Source organism: Anser anser, assembly GCF_964211835.1.
Source record: "Anser anser genome assembly, chromosome: 2".
Classification (NCBI taxonomy): Eukaryota; Metazoa; Chordata; class Aves; order Anseriformes; family Anatidae; genus Anser; species Anser anser.
The window spans coordinates 49,287,504-49,306,042 of record NC_139721.1 but is presented as its reverse complement, the minus strand read 5'-3'; the positions used below and the strand labels follow the sequence as shown (position 1 = coordinate 49,306,042).

At 42.8% G+C, this 18,539-nt stretch overlaps 1 protein-coding gene and 1 long non-coding RNA gene across 3 annotated transcripts in view; one reads left to right on the top strand and one right to left on the bottom strand.

The window, feature by feature from the left end:
- Positions 1 to 2,978: 2,978 nt before the first annotated feature.
- LOC310894301 lies at positions 2,979 to 9,276 on the bottom strand. The gene is made up of 3 exons (XR_014579788.1): positions 8,727 to 9,276; positions 7,899 to 7,965; positions 2,979 to 5,971 (listed from the first exon to the last, which is right to left on the bottom strand). It is a non-coding gene; the product is annotated as an uncharacterized lncRNA (long non-coding RNA).
- A 2,511-nt stretch (positions 9,277 to 11,787) lies between these two features.
- TTC39C (tetratricopeptide repeat domain 39C) overlaps positions 11,788 to 18,539 on the top strand; it is a 40,334-nt gene continuing 33,582 nt past the window's right edge. Inside the window, exon 1 of one of the 2 annotated variants that reach the window (XM_083823047.1) lies at positions 11,788 to 12,543. In XM_083823047.1, coding sequence (XP_083679173.1) covers positions 12,395 to 12,543 — 149 coding nt within the window. In that variant the 5' untranslated portion in view covers positions 11,788 to 12,394. Of the gene's footprint in view, positions 12,544 to 16,150; positions 16,301 to 18,539 lie in introns of those variants that run through there. The other variant, XM_083823048.1, reaches the window with a different exon arrangement.

Below are 18,539 nucleotides of genomic sequence, written 5' to 3'. Positions count from 1 at the left end.
CACGGGGAACTCAGAAAAACGGTAGGACAGGCCTAGCCTACGGCAGGAAGGAAAACAGCACGAAGCTGCCACTCCTAGCCCCTTTTATTTCGCTCTCTGGCCCTTCCCCTTTTGTTTGTTGTACGTTGTATTATGGAAGGGAACATCTGGACTCTCACAACAGCAGCTGAAATTTGCATGCATATAGCAGATAATTAAACACGTGTCTATCTGCAGCTGCAAACAGCAATTAGTCATAAGAGAGCTTTTCACATCCCTGTTTCCCCCCGAGTGCCCTCTCGAGCACACATCTCTGAGAGGCACTGAGAGCTTTACGCTTGTGAAGGCAGTTGTATGGCTGAGCTAAAACCCCGTAGCACAACGGTGACCAGGATGAACCTCCTCTGAGACACCACCTTCTAGTAGGAACTACTTTCTGTGTAAGATGCGGTACAAGCAACTGGACACCCGGGTCTGCCTCCCAACTTAGCTGGGGCTAAGCTGGTTTTGTTCCTAGTTGCCCCTTTCAGCTCTGAGGAAGCCCAAAGCCATTTCTGACTCCTGACAGCTTCTCTGTCTGACCTTTGCCTCTCTGCAGATGGCCAAGGCAAAAACTGAGATCTCTACTCCCTTCAGCTGTGGAGAAGCTTATGCTAGCCCTAGAGCTTCCACTCCAGACCTATGAAAGGCATATTTTAAAACTATCACATCGAGTAAATACATATATCCTGTGTCTGTTTGATCAATCATGAAAGTCCCCTAGCAACAGAGCCGTGGGCAGCATATTGTCACCTAGCGGAGGTGTCCTCGTTTCTCTTGTAACAGAGTCAAGTTCTGTAGACAGGTAAAACAGATGCTGCTCAGGGGATACCAAGAGATACAGCTTAGAGTCAAACTTCTAGTTCAAGGAAAACCAAAGACTGCATTGCATGTTCCTGGATTTTACCCTCTGGCATCATCTTTGAATTTATCTGTATGCTAAAACAGAATACAGTAAGAGGGCAGGCACAAGTAGGAGAAGAAAGGGCTGGAGCGTGATCAAAGGGATGGACCACTGTGCCTTGAGCAATGATTAGATGTGGAATGGCTTCGTAACCTGGACAACAGTGATTATTCCATGTGGCCCTTTGCATTTGCTACCTGATCAAGGCTTTTGTTCAAGTGAGTGTCTCACACCTACATGATGATCCTGCTGGAGGATTCCTGTACGTGTTTGAAGTGATATTCTTGGGTAACATTTCCATGGATTTACTTGTGTGTGTTAATAGTAAGCAGGCATTCCTGGCTTTGATAAATTCACGCTACATAAAGTATAAATTCATACTATAAAAAAAAAAACTTGCAGCTTCAGGAACTTATTAAGGCCCAAGAGACCTGGTTGAAAACAAGTTTGCTTTTCATATAGATTAAATGAAGTCTCCCATGTTTCAGTGGGGAATGCTAATATAGGTTTTTTTGTGAATGGCCTATAACAGCAACGCACAGAACAAGCCTGGCTGGCACCACCAAGGACTGTCACATGCACCTGCAATTCAGGCATAGCTATGCTTATGGGAGCACATTCCACCACCAAATCCATAGAAAAATGTTAAGGCTTTTACTGTTAGCATAGGTGAACTCATTATTTTTGATTTGGGGTCCACAGAAAGTTCAATGATATTTGATTTTAAGCAAATGAAATGGCCTGACATGGACTTGTGGGTATGTGAGACTGTCCAGTAGCATTGGGACTTGCTATGTAACATCTGGCCCAGTCAGCATGGGTTTATGAAAGGCAGGTCCTGCTTGACGAACCTGATCTCCTTCTATGACCAAGTGACGCGCTTGGTGGATGAGGGAAAGGCTGTGGACGTGGTCTACCTTGACCTCAGTAAGGCTTTTGACACCGTTCCCCACAACATTCTCCTCAAGAAACTGGCTGCTCGGGGCTTGGACTGGCGTACGCTTCGCTGGGTTAGAAACTGGCTGGATGGCCGGGCCCAGAGAGTTGTGGTGAATGGAGTCAAATCTGGTTGGAGGCCGGTCACTAGTGGAGTCCCCCAGGGCTCGGTACTGGGGCCGGTCCTCTTTAATATCTTTATTGATGATCTGGATGAGGGCGTCCAGTGCACCCTCAGTAAGTTTGCAGATGACACCAAGCTAAGTGCGTGTGTCGATCTGCTCGAGGGCAGGAAGGCTCTGCAGGAGGATCTGGATAGGCTGGAGCGATGGGCTGAGGTCAACTGCATGAAGTTCAACAAGGCCAAGTGCCGGGTCCTGCACCTGGGCTGCAACAACCCCAAGCAGAGCTACAGGCTGGGAGATGAGTGGCTGGAAAGCTGCCTGGCCGAGAAGGACCTGGGAGTATTGGTGGATAGTCGGCTGAATATGAGCCAGCAGTGTGCTCAGGTAGCCAAGAAGGCCAACGGCATCCTGGCCTGTATAAGAAGCAGTGTGGCCAGCAGGTCGAGGGAAGTGATTGTGCCCCTGTACTCGGCTCTGGTGAGGCCGCACCTCGAGTACTGTGTTCAGTTTTGGGCCCCTCGCTACAGGAAGGACATGGACGTGCTCGAGCGAGTCCAGAGAAGAGCGACCAAGCTGGTGAGGGGTCTGGAGAACAAGTCTTACGAGGAGCGGCTGAGGGAGCTGGGCTTGTTCAGCCTGGAGAAGAGGAGGCTCAGGGGCAACCTCATCGCTCTCTACAGTTACCTGAAAGGAGGCTGTAGAGAGGTGGGGGTTGGTCTATTCTCCCACGTGCCTAGTGACAGGACGAGGGGGAATGGGCTAAAGTTGCGACAGGGGAGTTTTAGGTTGGATGTTAGGAAGTACTTCTTTACCGAAAGGGTTATTAAGCATTGGAACGGGCTGCCCAGGGAGGTGGTTGAGTCACCATCCCTGGAGGTCTTTAAAAGACGTTTAGATGTAGAGCTTAGGGATATGGTTTAGTGGAGTACTTAGTGTTAGGTCGGAGGTTGGACTCGATGATCTTGAGGTCTCTTCCAACCTAGAGAAATCTGTGAATCTGTGAATCTGCCTAAATTATTAAGACCCATAACATTTGTTACCATAACAGTAACATTTATGGTTACTCATCTCACAACTCCAGCTACGTAAAAGTTGAATATCTACTCTAAACTCTATAATCAGCCTACTCTACGCTTTCTATAACCAGGGAAGGGGGGTTAGTTATTCCCTAACAGAAGCACACCCATACACCATCCTGACCATAAGATGTAAGAGGACATAGCAGCAGCCAACTCAGCTCCGAGTTCCCAAGGCGCCATCTGGAATAGCAGCAAGAAACCCACTGAACAAATTCCCTGAAGATGGATGCAGCACTTGATTACAGTCCTAAGGAATAATTAGACTGCCTTACGACCTAGCTATACAAAAAAGCCATCATATAGAGTTGTCAACAGGCCTCATTAAAAAAGAGGAACAAGCCAGAGGGAATTACCTCCTGCTTCCAACTATAGGGAAGAAGTGTCGTGATAACTGCTTTTGTCACTCATCCTTTTCAGAACTGAGTTACCCAGATATAGTGTGGTTAGCTCCTGGCATCTCCGCATTACGATACTGTGACTCATCGTGATGATAGTACGGCGCTTGGATCCATGACAGTAGATCTGCCAGCATCTCTCCACCTTCTTAGTTTTCAGTGTCTTGGTGGTAACTAGAAGAAATCTCTGTTGAACTTGCTGTTTTCGTGATGAGCCAGGCACAGTGGTGGATTCATATGCATCTTATCACTTTCTACCTTACACCAAAGAAATTAACATATATGAACTGTTTTGGTTTTTTTTGTTTGTTCGTCTTTCTCTGCTCTTTAATTGATTTGAAGCTTGGGAACATAAGGAGAAGATGTAGGTTGAACCCCAAGTGAAAGGCATATAAAATAAGGATGCAAGACGGAACGCATATTTATGTGTATTTACAATCCTCAAAAAATAGGTAAGTGAAACAGTTAATAAAATAAAAGGAATGGAAGGAAAAAGAGAGGAGCTCTTGGTAGATGAACTGCAGCAGGAGAAAAAAAGCATTGGAGAAAAATGCTAATGGAATGAAAAATGGGAGAGTGCACTGAGAAAATAAAAGATGATTTCTCCTTGTGCTATGTCTGGAAGAGGAACTCCGAAAAAAACGGCCTGCAGTAAAAGCATAGCTTTTCTCACTGTATTATCCTGTTATTGCTGTGCATAACTCATAATGGCTGAAATTATGCAACTCAATTGAAGATGCTTACGTGATATGTAGCTCTCAGCTTCACAAAAAACTGTTGGAAGAACAATAAATATTGAGTCAATACAGAAAAATTCACCCGATGTGTGGTTTTAAAAGGCACGGTGCTGTTTAAGGGCAGAAATCCTTTCAGAATCCAAACACACTTAAAAAAAAAAGGAGAGGAGGTCTATTAGATTTGTCATCCTGCAGTTATTGCCATAAGAACTTTGATGCATGGTACGATTTGTAAGTCACTCCTGCGATTATCATTAGATGCACATAGAATCTTGGCTTGCCATTTCCCTTTATCTGCAATGCAGCGTTTCACTCGTTGGGAAAATGCTGTCTGCCACGTCTGATAGCGGGAACAAGTTCTGAGAGGCACTGTTCAGGAGAATGTTTAATCCTCAAGAGCATTTCTTAATTCACATACCTTGACTGCCAAGTGCCCAAATAGAAACATGCTACAAAACAGCTGGACAGTTTGCATTCCAAAAAAATGGCATAGGTTTTCAGAAGTGGAAGAGTGGGAAAACCTAATGCTGTGCATTATTATTATTATTTTAGAGAACACAACCTTAGTCAACTGTATGCTGCTGCTTATTTCATGAAGTACTAGGAGGTAACACATACATTCTTGGTTCTGCTTAATTTCATTTTGGAGCTGTTAATTCACATTCTAGCCAGTCAAACATCAGCTTCCAGTTTCTTAAATTGGATTTTAAATTAAAGTCATCAAATTACAAATACATATTTTTAACGCCTGCTTTATGTAGTTTTACACATCAAAACGTGAAGAATGTTGTATGGATTTCACCAGACACTTCTGACTATAGAACAACTACTAGAATAAAGATGATATGAGCATGTGGATCTGTCTAGCTGTTGCCTCTAGATAATCCTGTAGCCTGAGTGAATATAAATATACGTAAGGCTTGAATACACACTTAATAGAAGATGATCCCTTCAAGTTTATACAGATAAACATGACTTTCCTCACATCCTCTCAATTAAATGGTACAATTAATTATATTGCTTAGAGAGCAGCAAAAGCATTCAGACCAAAGCACAAGTTTCACAGATGAAAAGCTAGTATCCAGAAATAAAAACTTTGGTATCTGGGGTAGCATCTGTCTCTCAATATGCTTTTTAGGCGTCTTTTCTGCCTTATGATATATGCTGCAGATCATACTGCTACTTTTAAAAGCCACTTGCCATGTCTGTGTGTGCAAGCCTCAGAGAAGAGTTTTGTAAAAAACAGAGCACTATGTTCCAGGAGACAGCATTAAACTCCGAAAACATAAGGAACTGAAATAATCAGGGACAGAGATATCGGTAGCTAACACAGTGTATATGCAGGGGAAGAAGCTCACCATCTTTGTAGGCATATACACTGCTGACAGGGCTGCTCAAATGAAAATAATCTGTGTGGTCTATTCCAGTTATAGAAAGTCAAGATGCTTTAGTCTGAGGTGGTTGTAGACTGCTGAATGCCTTGGTGTAGCATAGCCACCAATGTCGATGCACAGACAGGTGCAAATTTATTGTACACCTACAAACCTACATCAACAAGAAACTGAAAATGGGACAAGAAGGACATCTGTGTGGAAATCTACTGCTTGCAACTCTTAGTAATGCCAGGAGACTCGTGGTTCTGCCACAGCTGATCCGAGCCTTCCTCTCCTTCCCAAGTTGAGCTCTTGGTGCCTTTCACAGCCAAACGGCAGCCCTTCTCTCTTTCATGCCTCCCTTTCTCTTCACTTCAAGCACTGGTCATTGCAGTTGTGACTACCTTTCAACAAAAAGACGCAGACAATTACCCTGGACATAGGAAGTAGCAAACTGCCTACATAAACCTGTGCTTTGTGTCACAAAAATCCTGTCATCAATGGGGTTTACTGATTTTTTTTGTCACTAGAATTTTTAACAAAATATTTCCTGCTTTCAGAAAGATGAGGTACAAGGGGCGCAGATTTCAAAACCGAAGGACAAACCCTAAGACCAACATGGCCAAAATAAAACCTCTGTAATCTAACAGTGGCCAATCTATTTTTGTAGAGGAATAAGCTAGTGAAAAATGTTAAGATGCTGAATATAAAATACATACAATGCCAAAAGTTCCAAATGAAAGTAGAAAAGTAAGAATGTTGCTGACAAGAAATCTTTACATAATCTCATTTCAAGCTGCATTATGCATCAAGCTGCGTGACACCCGCAAGAAAATATTTACTGCTAAACTAGTAAAAGGAAAATAGACCTTAGCAAGATATTCTATTTATTCCATTCTAACCATTTTAGAATACACCAGTCTACAAGGGTTTCTGATTATTTTAAGTTACAAGGACTTGGGGGGGTGTGGGGGGCACTAACACAAAGGGTGTCTACTAAAGCTGTTATGTTTGCCACAGGTTATCTGTGGCCTTGCTGACTGCTCACTGTTCATCATAAGCTTGAAAGTACAAAGGCACATCCTCAGTAACTGGGCAAGTGGTTTGTTCATCAATATTATACACATAGTTAGAAATGTATATGCATATACAGATGAATATATAGAGATAAATCCTTCTCAAATGCATCAGGTCTTTAAAATGGCTTCATGCGCACACCAAAAAAAAAAAAAAGGAGAAAAAAAAAGAGGAAAACTGGAGGGAACCTCCAAAGCAGCTCAGCAAAAGTATTTGAGGTTTAAAATATATGGCCTGCTTCTGAAAGGTCAAAGTGAATGGGGTTGATGGGTTGTTATTTGTTCTACAATGTGAGATACTAAGAGGGACCCAACCAAGATCCCGTAGTATAAAAACAAGTGTATTATGTGGGACAAATAGCGTTTATATATTCCAGTTTGGGCAAGACAGCCCACCTCAGTCCCTCACACACGAAGCCATAGAGCTCACCGGTTTCAATTTGCTGTTATCCCTCTCTTTCTGTAACTAAGATACAATCGTTTTCACTGCTCACTGAAACAAGAACAAGAGGGAAATTTAATTTGCAGACTCTCCATAGTGAAAATATTTTAAGGACATTTAGGCAAAGATTTGTCTGTTTTGATCCAGAGGAATTCATTCTGACTCCCCAGAAAGGACTGGACTAGAACTAGCTCAGTTCTGGCAATCACCTTGTGCTTTGCATTTCACGCTCACTGGCCATACAATTAGGTTAAGCACGTATTTTTGCAATCAAACGTAACTCTGACCTCTGTAAGAAATTATTCTTCTAAAAGTAAGACATTCTAAATTGGCTCTTAAAAATTCAAGTAGGATGATGATTATTTTGTGTGGAAGCTTTTCCAATTAATTTTCCTTGAACAGGCCAGCATGTGGCTGCCGCCCGAGCAGAGCAGCTGCTAGTCTCTAATAGTTTTGCATTGCTTTGTTTTCTCTGAAACTTTGTGTGCATATGTTTGGCCATTAGCAAGTTCTGAAGAAAAAAAACAACGAAAAAAACCACAACAAACCACCACCATCACCAAAGTGCCGTGTCATTTAGCATGCTTTATATAGCAAAAATTACACACCTTCATATGCCTGAGTAAAAATAACTGTGTCTCTGCACATGAATTCATCCCATTATGTGACTGACTGTATGCTGGGTCCAGAGCAATTATATGCGTAGATAAAACCAAATGTTATTAAATATAACCAAAATATTTTAAAAAGCCATCAGGAGAGATCAGCACCATGTAAGAATGCTTAGAAATTGTTTTACTTTCTCTGTCTCACCTTTCACTTTCCTTTTAGACTTTACAGGAACTTCACCTGCTCTGCCCCAGCCATCCCCATGGTTTGTCTGTGCAGAAACACCAGAGTTACAGACTAGAAATACTGAGGAAACAGAAAAAAGCAGCTGCAAACGAATGCTCAAGAGACCAGGACAGAGGAATCAATCACTTTCCAACTGATAGCTCTCCATACAGGAAATGCTACCTGTGAAAAATCAGCAAAGAAAACAGAAAGCTTGTGAGAGGAAGGAGAGGTAGCTTCTGAACTAAAGTCCACTGCCACAAGTGTGGGTTATTCTTCTAACTGTTATTACTGTAAAGCTCTTTAATCAGAGGAAAGAGTCAAAAGACTCAGTTTCAGTACCCTCGGAAGACTTTGGATGAAGAGGCTGATGAGATGTGTTTTGTTTTACCAAGACACGTATGCACAGTCCCTGTCTATTGACAGAAGAGGATAGTTATTTCAACGCACATGCCTGTCCTTAGGCAGGGTGTAGCCCTTAAAATGACAATGCATATTAATAGGAAAATGTGAAAAGCCAGCTCTGAAGATTAGCTTAGCTCTGTAATATCGCTTAGTTGCTGTACCATATGGAAAATGCATGATGATAACAGATGTAGAGCTCACCATTCATTAATATTTAAGTGATAAGACAGAATAGGCAGGCACCTTCATTGTTGCAAGAGTCAGTGGTAAATTATGAGGCACAAAGCCCAAGAATAAGTGGCTTTAGCTACTTATAATGTACATTTCCTTACAAATATACTTGTGAACTTAGACATTTTTTTCCTTCAAAATACAATATATTCAAGAAGGGAGGATACTTACATTTATGCATTCACTTGCTGTTACTGGCAGTCACTGACACAGGTCCCTCTGACAGCTGGTGAGGAACAGAGAGCTCTATCCTGGATTCTTACACCCCTGCATAACATACAATGGGGCTGCACCTGGTATTTAACCAGAATGGCAAATCCGTGAAAGGAATTCAAAATTACAACACCTGACTCTGCAGGCTTATATCCGAAATTGGAAAAATGTGGGAGACATTGTCATGATCTTTATTGGTGTTTCCAAATACAGTCAGGCTTTCTGCAACACAGGAAAGAAAGTTAATTCAATTCTGAAGGACTTTACTACTTTTTACCTAAATGAGGAGTGACTAACTTAATTGCTGGTGATCAAATATTCTAAATGCACTGCTGAAATTTCATCTCCATCTTAAGAAGTGTAAATTGCTCCAGGCTTATTGAGGTGATACAGGACAGAGGTAGAATTTTGGAACAAAATAGGTAAAAAGAAACCCATCAAAATCAGATTTAGTGCACTTTAAGGCAGAAGCAAGGATTTAGATTGCCTCATCCAGACACAGCGGAGAAGGACCCTGGGACAACTAGAACCTAATTTAGAGAGTAACGAAAGGATACTCAAATAAATATGAATATAGGTCTTTTCTTGTTTTTATTTCCTTCTCTCCAATGCTTTAGCTAAATCACTGCGCTTTAAATATATATATATATATTCTCTCCTGTTATCATTTTTACCATTCTCTGTAGCTCACGGGGGTTATAGTAGGGCTAAATTCCAATTAGACTTACAGAGGAAAATTACCAATGAAAAAGAACTATTGACTCAGGGACTTTGTGAGGATGACAACTGCAGGACTTATCTCTCTCAGAAGCACAAAGGCAGGGCAGAAGCTTGGAAAGCTTGTCAAAGGGAAGAACAATTCAGTATTCAAAGGTACAGACTATATTGAATAGGACAGCAGTGTCCTGCAAAGCAGGTATAAAAACACCACCATTCTGTCTCTCTTATAGGATGTGAATATTGTAGCCACTTTGTCTTTTATCGCTTTAACAACTGCTGGGAAACCACAATAAAGTCTTGGAAATTTTAGGCCCTTTGATTTATTTAAATTCCAATTCTTGTTCCCCATCGGTAACTTACTTTACTGTCCTTGAGTTAGTTAATTACAAACCGGTTTCCTCAATTTCTTTTCAGAAGAAAGATAATAGTAGCATGATAGTGTGCTCTCAGGAATTAAAACAAATACAAGAAAGGTGTCTAGAGTGTTGGTGCGCCGAGAACCATACTAGCGCAGATTAGCCATTACAAGTCATTCACGTAGCTCTGTTCACTTTGTTTCCTCACTCCCCGACCATATTTAGTAGGCTGAATCAGCAGTACCACATCCTCCATGTAAATCAAACTAAGAGTGACCCATCACAAGACCTCATCTGCCCTTACGTGCAGGCAGGGAAACTTACAGCCCTGCTGATTTCTGATCGAGTTCTTCAGAAAGAATGCAGTTCTGATGCAGCGCATGACAATATGGGCACTGTAAAACTGCTGCTGCTAAGCTGTTGGAGGCAAACTGCAGGTGTCATGCTGCTTCATTATTGGTGTTTAAATGTGTTATTTTCCTGCTTGAGCAGCTGAAGTGCAGATTTGCTCTGCCAAGTTTTTTCCACAGATTTATAGCCGTGTTTCTGGAGACTTGATTTAGCTATTCACGTCTTGTGTTTCAAAATTAATAACTAGCTATGGGAGAGTTGTAAAAGCATTTGTTACAGAAAACAGATTATCAGTGCCAGCCCTGAGCAGAGCCTGGAGAAAAAGGGTGCTAGAAAGAAGACCTCAAAGAATTCTAGCTCCTTATATATGGGGCCAAAAAGCTGTAGAGAGCACACAGCCCTGCTACACTATTATCCAACCACAGGGGCTAGGAAACAGAGTTTAGCTTTGGAAAAGGAGTAGGTGTTTCACAAAGGACTTGGCTCTTCGCTGCTCCTTAGAAATGGTACTCAGAGGTAGGAGTTTGCCTTCTTTGTCCCTAGTTCTCAGGGAATCCATGATTCATTGCCTCTTGATCAAATTGGTTACATATGGCTAAGGGAAATTGTAATATAAACCACTTCACCATGAACTCCTGCCCACAGAAACCTGCATGGGTGATAAAAAAAATAAAAATAAAAAATTATTGCTCTAAGGTTATCTGGAATGCAGTGTCCTGAACACAACTGAAACAGAATAAAGGCGGTGCTACTGCAAGCTGCAACTTCCTTTTTGCGAGGCTGTTTGAATTTGTGGAGTCCAAATTTCACATGTAAAGCAGTGAGTACGTTGGAGAACATGTAGTTCCGTCTGCACTGACTTCCTAAAAGTCCCTGAAGACTCATAGACTGCAGATCATGCTGTTTTGGAGATGTGCACTGTAACAGAAGGCACGTTCTCTTTAAACATCCACCTGAGTATCAAGCTTTGCTCGGTAAGACAGAGGGACTGGGAATCAGCAAAAACATCTGATCCATACCTGACAGATTTCAGAAGGCTCCCAGCATCAGACAATCCTTGCTTTTCAGAGCGTTGTTTCAAGATGTTTTTGGTACAGAGTATTTCCCTAGGTGGTGGTAGCTATTCCTGTAGGACAGATACTACGGAAATATTGCTCCTTGATTCACAGGAAGACGGATGTTTTTTTCTAGACAGGGAAGAGGGGCTGGTTCTAAAAGTAGACTGTGGTCCCATTCTTTTATATATCAGTGACGGGGAAAAAAAAAAAAAAGTGATCCTTAAATTTTCACCAGAGCAGCTGTAGCACTGCCCTAGCTGGCAGGAAACAAGACCAGGCTGTAATAGCCTTTGTCTATACCCAAATTTAAGCACAACAAATAAAACCTCTTCCTGCAAAGGCGTGTGTGTGTGTTTAAACATTGTGGGTGTATTTTCAGTCCACAATACTTGGCTGTTTGGAGTCAGAATGGGTACATTTATGCAAGTGTACTTTCTCATATATCCAGCATTTGGAACAAGAAGCAAGACCAGGCTGTATCTGAACAGGACTTGGAAAATACTGTCTGTTTCACAGGCAAATTCACCTTACAGCTAATAGAGGTGTTGAGGGGTAGGAAGTAACCACAGGGTTTTAGACCCGGCTGGGCTCGCACTGGGAAAGTCGCAAAGTCCCTGTTCTAGAAATGAGCTGCTCCAGTCTCTGCAGGAGTGAGCTCTGCCACCAGCTAAGACCGTCATCGAAAAAATAATTTTAATTTTTATTTATTATTTTTTTTTCTGCAAAGGAAAAGGCACATCAGCAGAGAAAGAAAAGAAACAGCGGGCTTTGTGAGCAGCCCAGTCGCTTGGCTGCCGGGAGGGAGGGAGGGCAGCGGGCAACCACCCGCGCTGCACACACCGGCGTGGTGAGTTGAAATGACGTAAGACCCCACGCAGACTGAGGAGAAAAGAAACAAAAAAAAATAAAAAATAAAAATGAAAATAGTAACAATCAGAGCTTGAAGTACGAACTCCCACCCCGCCCCGCGCATGCGTGGCCGCCTCAGCGCCTGCGCCGCTGCTGAGGGACGGCGGGCGGGCGGGCGGCTGTGGGGACGGGGCCCGGCCGCGGGCACCCGGCGCCTCCGTTGTACCCCTGAGGGGCAGGAGGGAGCCGCTTCCTCCTCCTCCTCCTCCTCCTCCTCCTCCTCCTCGTCGCCATGGCCGGCTCGGAGCAGCCCCCGCCGCCGCGGCGGGAGGACGGGGACGCGCCGCTGCCCGTGGAGGACGCGGAGCTGGCGCTGGCCGGCATCAACCTGCTGCTGAACAACGGCTTCCGCGAGTCCGACCGCCTCTTCAAGAAGCACCGGTAGGGGCGGCGGGCACCTGCCGCCGGCTGCCATCTTCTGCCCGCCCGGCGGGGCAGGGGCGGGCGGGAGGGGCGCTGACGGGGGTTGGGGCTGCCGTGCCAGGTCGTGGTGTCATTGCGTTCAGGCTGTGGGGTGCCTTCGTGATCCCTCCCAGCACGGAGCTGTCGCCCTGTGTAGGAGCGGCGTTGGCGCGGCCCCGTCGGTCGGTCCTAAAAACGCTGCCTCGGTTTGTGCCCGAGAAGGGCTAACGCCTTCCTTGGGCTGCGGTCGGTGCGCATCTGGTCTAAATAGTTCAAGTGCACCGTGCTGCTCTTGTCTGGGTGATGGTTAATAAAACCTGACTTAAAAGATCTCCTTGTAGGTAGTGCCGCACTTTAGTACTAAAATGTTATTCGCTAAAGGCAAAGCTTGCTGCCAAAGGATGTTTGGAGAGGGGGGGCGAGGCTTGCGAATTACGAAAATGTCCCTTAGTAATAGCGGAATAGTGACATCCCCGCGTAGCTGCCGCAGTCGATGCCCTGCGTTTCATCCCGTGCCCGGTACGCACCGCTGCGTGACGAACCGCTGCGTGGAGCCAGCTGCAGCGTGGCAGGTGGCAGGCGAGCAAGGTCCCAGGTTTACGTTCCTCGTGTCCCTGACACACGGCACGTGTTCATGTGAAGCTATACACCATGCGAGTTATTTATTTCTCGGGTCTGTTGGTATCGTCGGTCGTTCTTAGGTATTCAAGGAATAACCCCCCCCCCCCCCTTTTTTTTTATGGTTCCAGTTAAGGCACACTTGGTGGGGTTTCTTCCTCTCCCATTTTGTGATTGAGCCGTGGCTGTCTCACCGACGTGAATCTGGAATTAGCCTAGGACTTGTAAATATGTGATGCTCTTATATTGCACGGTGATGCCAGGGAGTAAAATTGTTCAGATTCCTGTTTTCAAAGTGCAGTTTAGTTCTCCCTGCGGAGGAAGAATGAATATCCTCTGCAAATTGTCCCTTTGCTTGCCTGTAAGGTTTGCTACTATAGATTTTACTTCAGTGCAGAAACTTTTTTTTTTTTTTCAGGTCCGGACTTCTCTTTGTTTGATTTTTATCCAGAGGTGCCTTTAGGTTCAGTGTACTGTTTGATCTTGGCCTTTAAATGCTACCCACGAAGAGTAAATAGGAATTCTTTCGTAAGATTAAATGGTTTTATGATTCATAAATTAATAATCACTGCCTTGGTTTTTAAATGACTGTGAAAATCTCTAGCCCTGCCTGCCTTATCCTAAAATTTGTAGTAGGGATCCACTTACTGAGACCTAGCAGGCCTTTATTGTATGCTACAACTTCATGGACAGGTAGGAAAGAAAATGCAGCAAAGTGAGCTTAATTTCCTGTAAATTCAGATTTTGGTGACGTGGGGAAGTTCACTTTTGTCAACAGCTTTCAGTCCAATACTTGATTTTGGATGCAGGTTTAAGTCCTTGTAGGACTTAAGTAATACTGTTGCATGTTTATTTGCGTATGCCCTAAAGTGAGTATGGTTTTGTTGGTGTGTGCTTGAAATTATGAAATAGAACCCATTGTAAATGGGACTAGTAGGCTGAATGAGCAGCTTTTGGGAGCTCTCCGTAGTTTAGTATGAGTGACTGTCATTTGCAGCATTAGAGCTCAAAGCTGTGTGAGGGAATGCAGCTTTTTGAGCTTAACTCAACGTGCGTGTTGCGTGTTTTTCTAGTGACCTTTGTTATTGAAAGCGTTAATTACAGACTACTGTCTTTGCAGACAGTTTAGCTCCATTTCAGAAGGTTAACAGTTATCAAATGACTCTTAGACATGAAGGGATGAGTGGAAAAAAAATCTTTCGGAAACTCTTCAAGAACCTACAAGGTTATTTATTTGGAAACTCAATTACACAGCAAAACTTCAGTTCCGTTAGCCACATCATTTGAACAGTTAAAATCGTTCCCTAGAAACTACTATTTTTTGCTTCTGCTTTTTATTACTTATTTCACTATTACTTTCGTTACTCCTTCACTTGCCACCTGAATGATCTTGTGAAAAATCAATTCAAATCGATGCTGCCGTGGGACAGTGGACAGACAACCTTGAAGAGCCTAAGGAGAGCTGTTCCAGAGCGGGCTAAATCTGGTTTCTTTGCTCCTCTACGTTTTCAGATCTTCGAAAAAGCTGTCCAAGCCCCAAATCTGAAAACTTGTTGTAATGCAGGCCTTGAGACAGCAAACGTTGAAATTGCAGCTGTTTTTTTTTTGTTTGTTTTACCGCAACGTTAAAGTCATGCCTTTGGAGAGTGGTGGTACTGTGAATTGTTTGTTTACAGAATCATTGTTTCTGTGTCATGCAGAGGCATAGTTAAGAAAATATTTTGGTTTTTGGTGTTTACAGCTGATATGTATCGATTTAGAAACTAAAGAAGATGAACGTGTCTCTTGTGTCGGATGCAACATGTTGGTGTGAGCTGCATTGATGGCCACTGCAAAGCAGTTAATCTTTTCTCAGGAGTAGCTTGTGACTTTTTTTTTTTGTTGAATTATCCCTGACAGAAAGTAACGGGGTTTGAAAAATCACCTGCAAGTACCATCAGCATCTGCACAAGGTTTTTTGTGAGTTGTTTGCAGGAAATCTAGATTCCCCACCTGCTAGTAGCGAGAACCATCTGAACGTCAGTCAAAAGTAAACATATTTTCATAAACCCGCAACGGACAGCACTGCTGCCTTCAGTGCTTGCAGCTTTGTCAGGTCACCGCAGTGCCAACTCATAGCTGAAGCCGCCGGGTATTAATCTTTCTATTCAATTTCTATTCAGTTTGGACAGTACTGATGGCATCCGAGTTCTGATCGGGTTAAACTTGAGCCTGTGAAAGTCGCAAGAGACGTGGAGGTTGACCAAGGATGAAGCCACTGGGGATGGAGCCCACAGTCAGCCCGTGGGATCGTGTTGTGGTGGGCCGCGCTGGCGAGAAAGCTGGCAGGGGGTTTTCTTTCTGCCTTCTGGCTTTGTGGATTCCTCAACGCTTAAGAAAGGAAGAAACTGTCAAAAAGCATTTATTTTTGCTGATTCTTCACTTTTTAAGTGCATTTGCAATTCAAAAATGGTTTAAAAACTTCCTTCAGCGAAGAGGAGAGAGGATTGTGTCAAATATAATCAGAAGCTTTTTAGCTGGATGTTGACTCACAGCGTAAAGCGTAAGATTAGCGATATTATAAATCCAGCAGCCTTCTGTCTCCGACTGCAGAGCCTTTTGTCTTCTTGCATGAGCGACTCTTACGTCTGAGAAGGCTTAAGAAAACTTTCAGCCTGTGTGTAAATAGAAAGGGAAATGGTGTGAGATGGATAAGTGTATGATAAGGTCTTCTCAGAGGAAGAAAATAAGGACAGTGTAAAGGAAACACGAGTCTAAGATGAAATGCTTTCAGGTTTAAAGAATGGGATTGGTGTAGGAAAATACACTTTATGACCTGTTGTGGTAAAGGAGAACACGAAGAAAAACGGAAAGAATGAAATAGAAAATGAGAGAAATACTTAGTCCATGTATTTTGAAAACCTGATTTGTTTTAAGATGATGTTTTATGGTCTGCTTATTGACAGACACACAAACTTCAGCAATGACCAGAAATTCCATTGTGAGAGGTGCTTGAAACTAATATTACCGAGGTAAAACATGTGGCTCGAAATAGTTTTGATCCAAATACAAGAAGAGACAAGAGATGAAAACAGATAATGGAAATACAAGGTGCCGTTAAGCCAGCACTGATCAGCAGGTAGGTTATGGGGTAGCCATTGTTGAAATATGAGTTTATGGAGCTCAGCAAAGGAACCTGAAGGGCAAAAGTGGAATGAGCCTGTGGAGGTTTCAGCAGCTTCTCTAAAGATAAGGGCGGGCGCTGAGGTCGGTCAGTAGGGGAAGGATGATGGCATCTTGACTGACAACACGAAAACAAGTCACGAGTGCCCTGATAGCAACCCTGGGAGCTGTTGTTTGTGAGGGTGACAGAGGCAGGGCTCTGTGGGGCAGCCATTTTCAGCAACATCTGTATGTGTAGTAAATGTGTACCTTAACGAGGTAAGGTGCCATTTCTTGGGGTCAGACAGAGCGCGTTCTAGTAAACAAGGGGCACAAAACTAGGGTTGGTTTTCTCATTTTGTGGTTAGGTTAGAAAAACCTTCGTGTTCTGCATTTTAAACCTGCAGACGTGGATGCATAGAGATGACCACATTGAATGTGACAGTTCTGTGGCCTTCAGAGTGGCAACGGGTGTTGTTGCCAAAACACGTGGTAAACAGGGTGGAGGGAGGGAAAGAGGCCCGTTTGCCTTACAGAGCAAAAGCTGGTGGCTTGGAGTTCATGGGAAGACGACAGAAAGCTAAACGGAAATCTGGGTGCATAACTCAGGCGTTGGAAGGCAGATCTGGTGGAGACTGCAGAAGAGGTGTAGTAGGTGGATCTTATTTTAAAACCCAAGACAGTAACTTTGCAAAAGATGGGCAGCACAAGGAATTTTCGCTCTTGCTAGTATAACCGCTCTTTGGTCTGCTGTCCTGATAAATTATTTCAGGCTCTTGTGATGGGTCGGATCAGAGACGCTAAGAAGTGATGTGACTGATGTCGCTTAAGCTGCTGTAGTTTGTCCTGGAAAGGAATTCGGGTCAAGTTGGTTGAACCTACCTGGTGGAAAAAGGTTTTGAAGTCTATAATTCTTACAGATTAAGCACGTGTAGTTGGACAGTTGGTACAAACAAGTTGATAAAACTAGCTTGTCTCTCAGCTCTGTAACTACTTTTCAAAGCAAATGTGGAATTTTAAAATTCTTCTCATAATTCCCAGTGATTAAATGTTTGTGTACATCCAGGCTTAACAGCCTGAGTTAGAGCAAAACAGCAACCCATTAATTTCCAGAATGACAAAAGAAATTAGGTGGAAAAAAATGGATAGGACAGGGCCACAGGTTTATTCTTTTTGTATTCCTGAATTTCTCTTTTGGTTGGATATTTCTAGTGAAAGTAGAAATATATCTTTAGAGCTCATTTAAAATTTGGAAAAAAAAAAAAGTTATCCTAATAATGAAATGCAAGCTAAACCTAAATATGACGTTTGCAGTTCTCAACATATCTTAATGCTGTAATTCTTTCATGCCCCTTATGTTGCATTAGCTATTTCACATGCCGGTGTTGGCTGAAATGTTTTCTTGTATAAAGATCTATCCTCTGTAGTCTCACAAATTATTTTTTGAATCTCTTCTAAAATAATCTTTGGTATAATGACCAGGAGATTTGTATGTTTTTGCAGTGAATTCCTTACCTTTTTGCGTATGCTGTGCTTCTGCTTGTTTTAAAATATTCATTAGCTGCTTCTATATTTATCTGTGAACTTGCATGATTCTTAATTTTTCATTATGCTTTACTCTCCCACTTTGGAAGAAAACGATTTGTTTTGTTCCATCTTAAGCATCCCCATCTGAATAATAACTGCATTTCTTAACGGATCGTGGCTGAAGTAGCAGTGCCTAGAAAAGCCAGGGGTTATGCTGGTGGGTGAATTATAGTATATTACTTAAATACAAACCTGAGCTAGACTATAGTAGCTTTGGAAGCTGATATATTCTGAAGTGAAATATTATCATGGAAATAGATGTAGAAAAAAAGAAAATACTGGGAAATAATTGATTTTTCTTTTGATGTGCTTCAATTCTGATTTTTTTTTTTATACAGCCCTCTTTTATCATTTATCTCAGTCTTATTAAACAGAGGCTTAACACTTCTGAATGTTGTCATCGTGCGTGAAAAAAGGGGCATGGTGAACACCTTTCTTCTGAAAGTGAATTGTCATCTTGGGTGATCCTAAAGATAGGCCATGAAATGAGGTGACTGACTTGAGATTTGTTGGGAGAAGCAATGTCTCATATAACAACACTTTATATAGCTGGAAAAAAGATCTACTTCAGCAAACTTAGGTTTTGCTATCCATGCCAACTTGATTTTGTATCTAGCAGCTTTTATTGT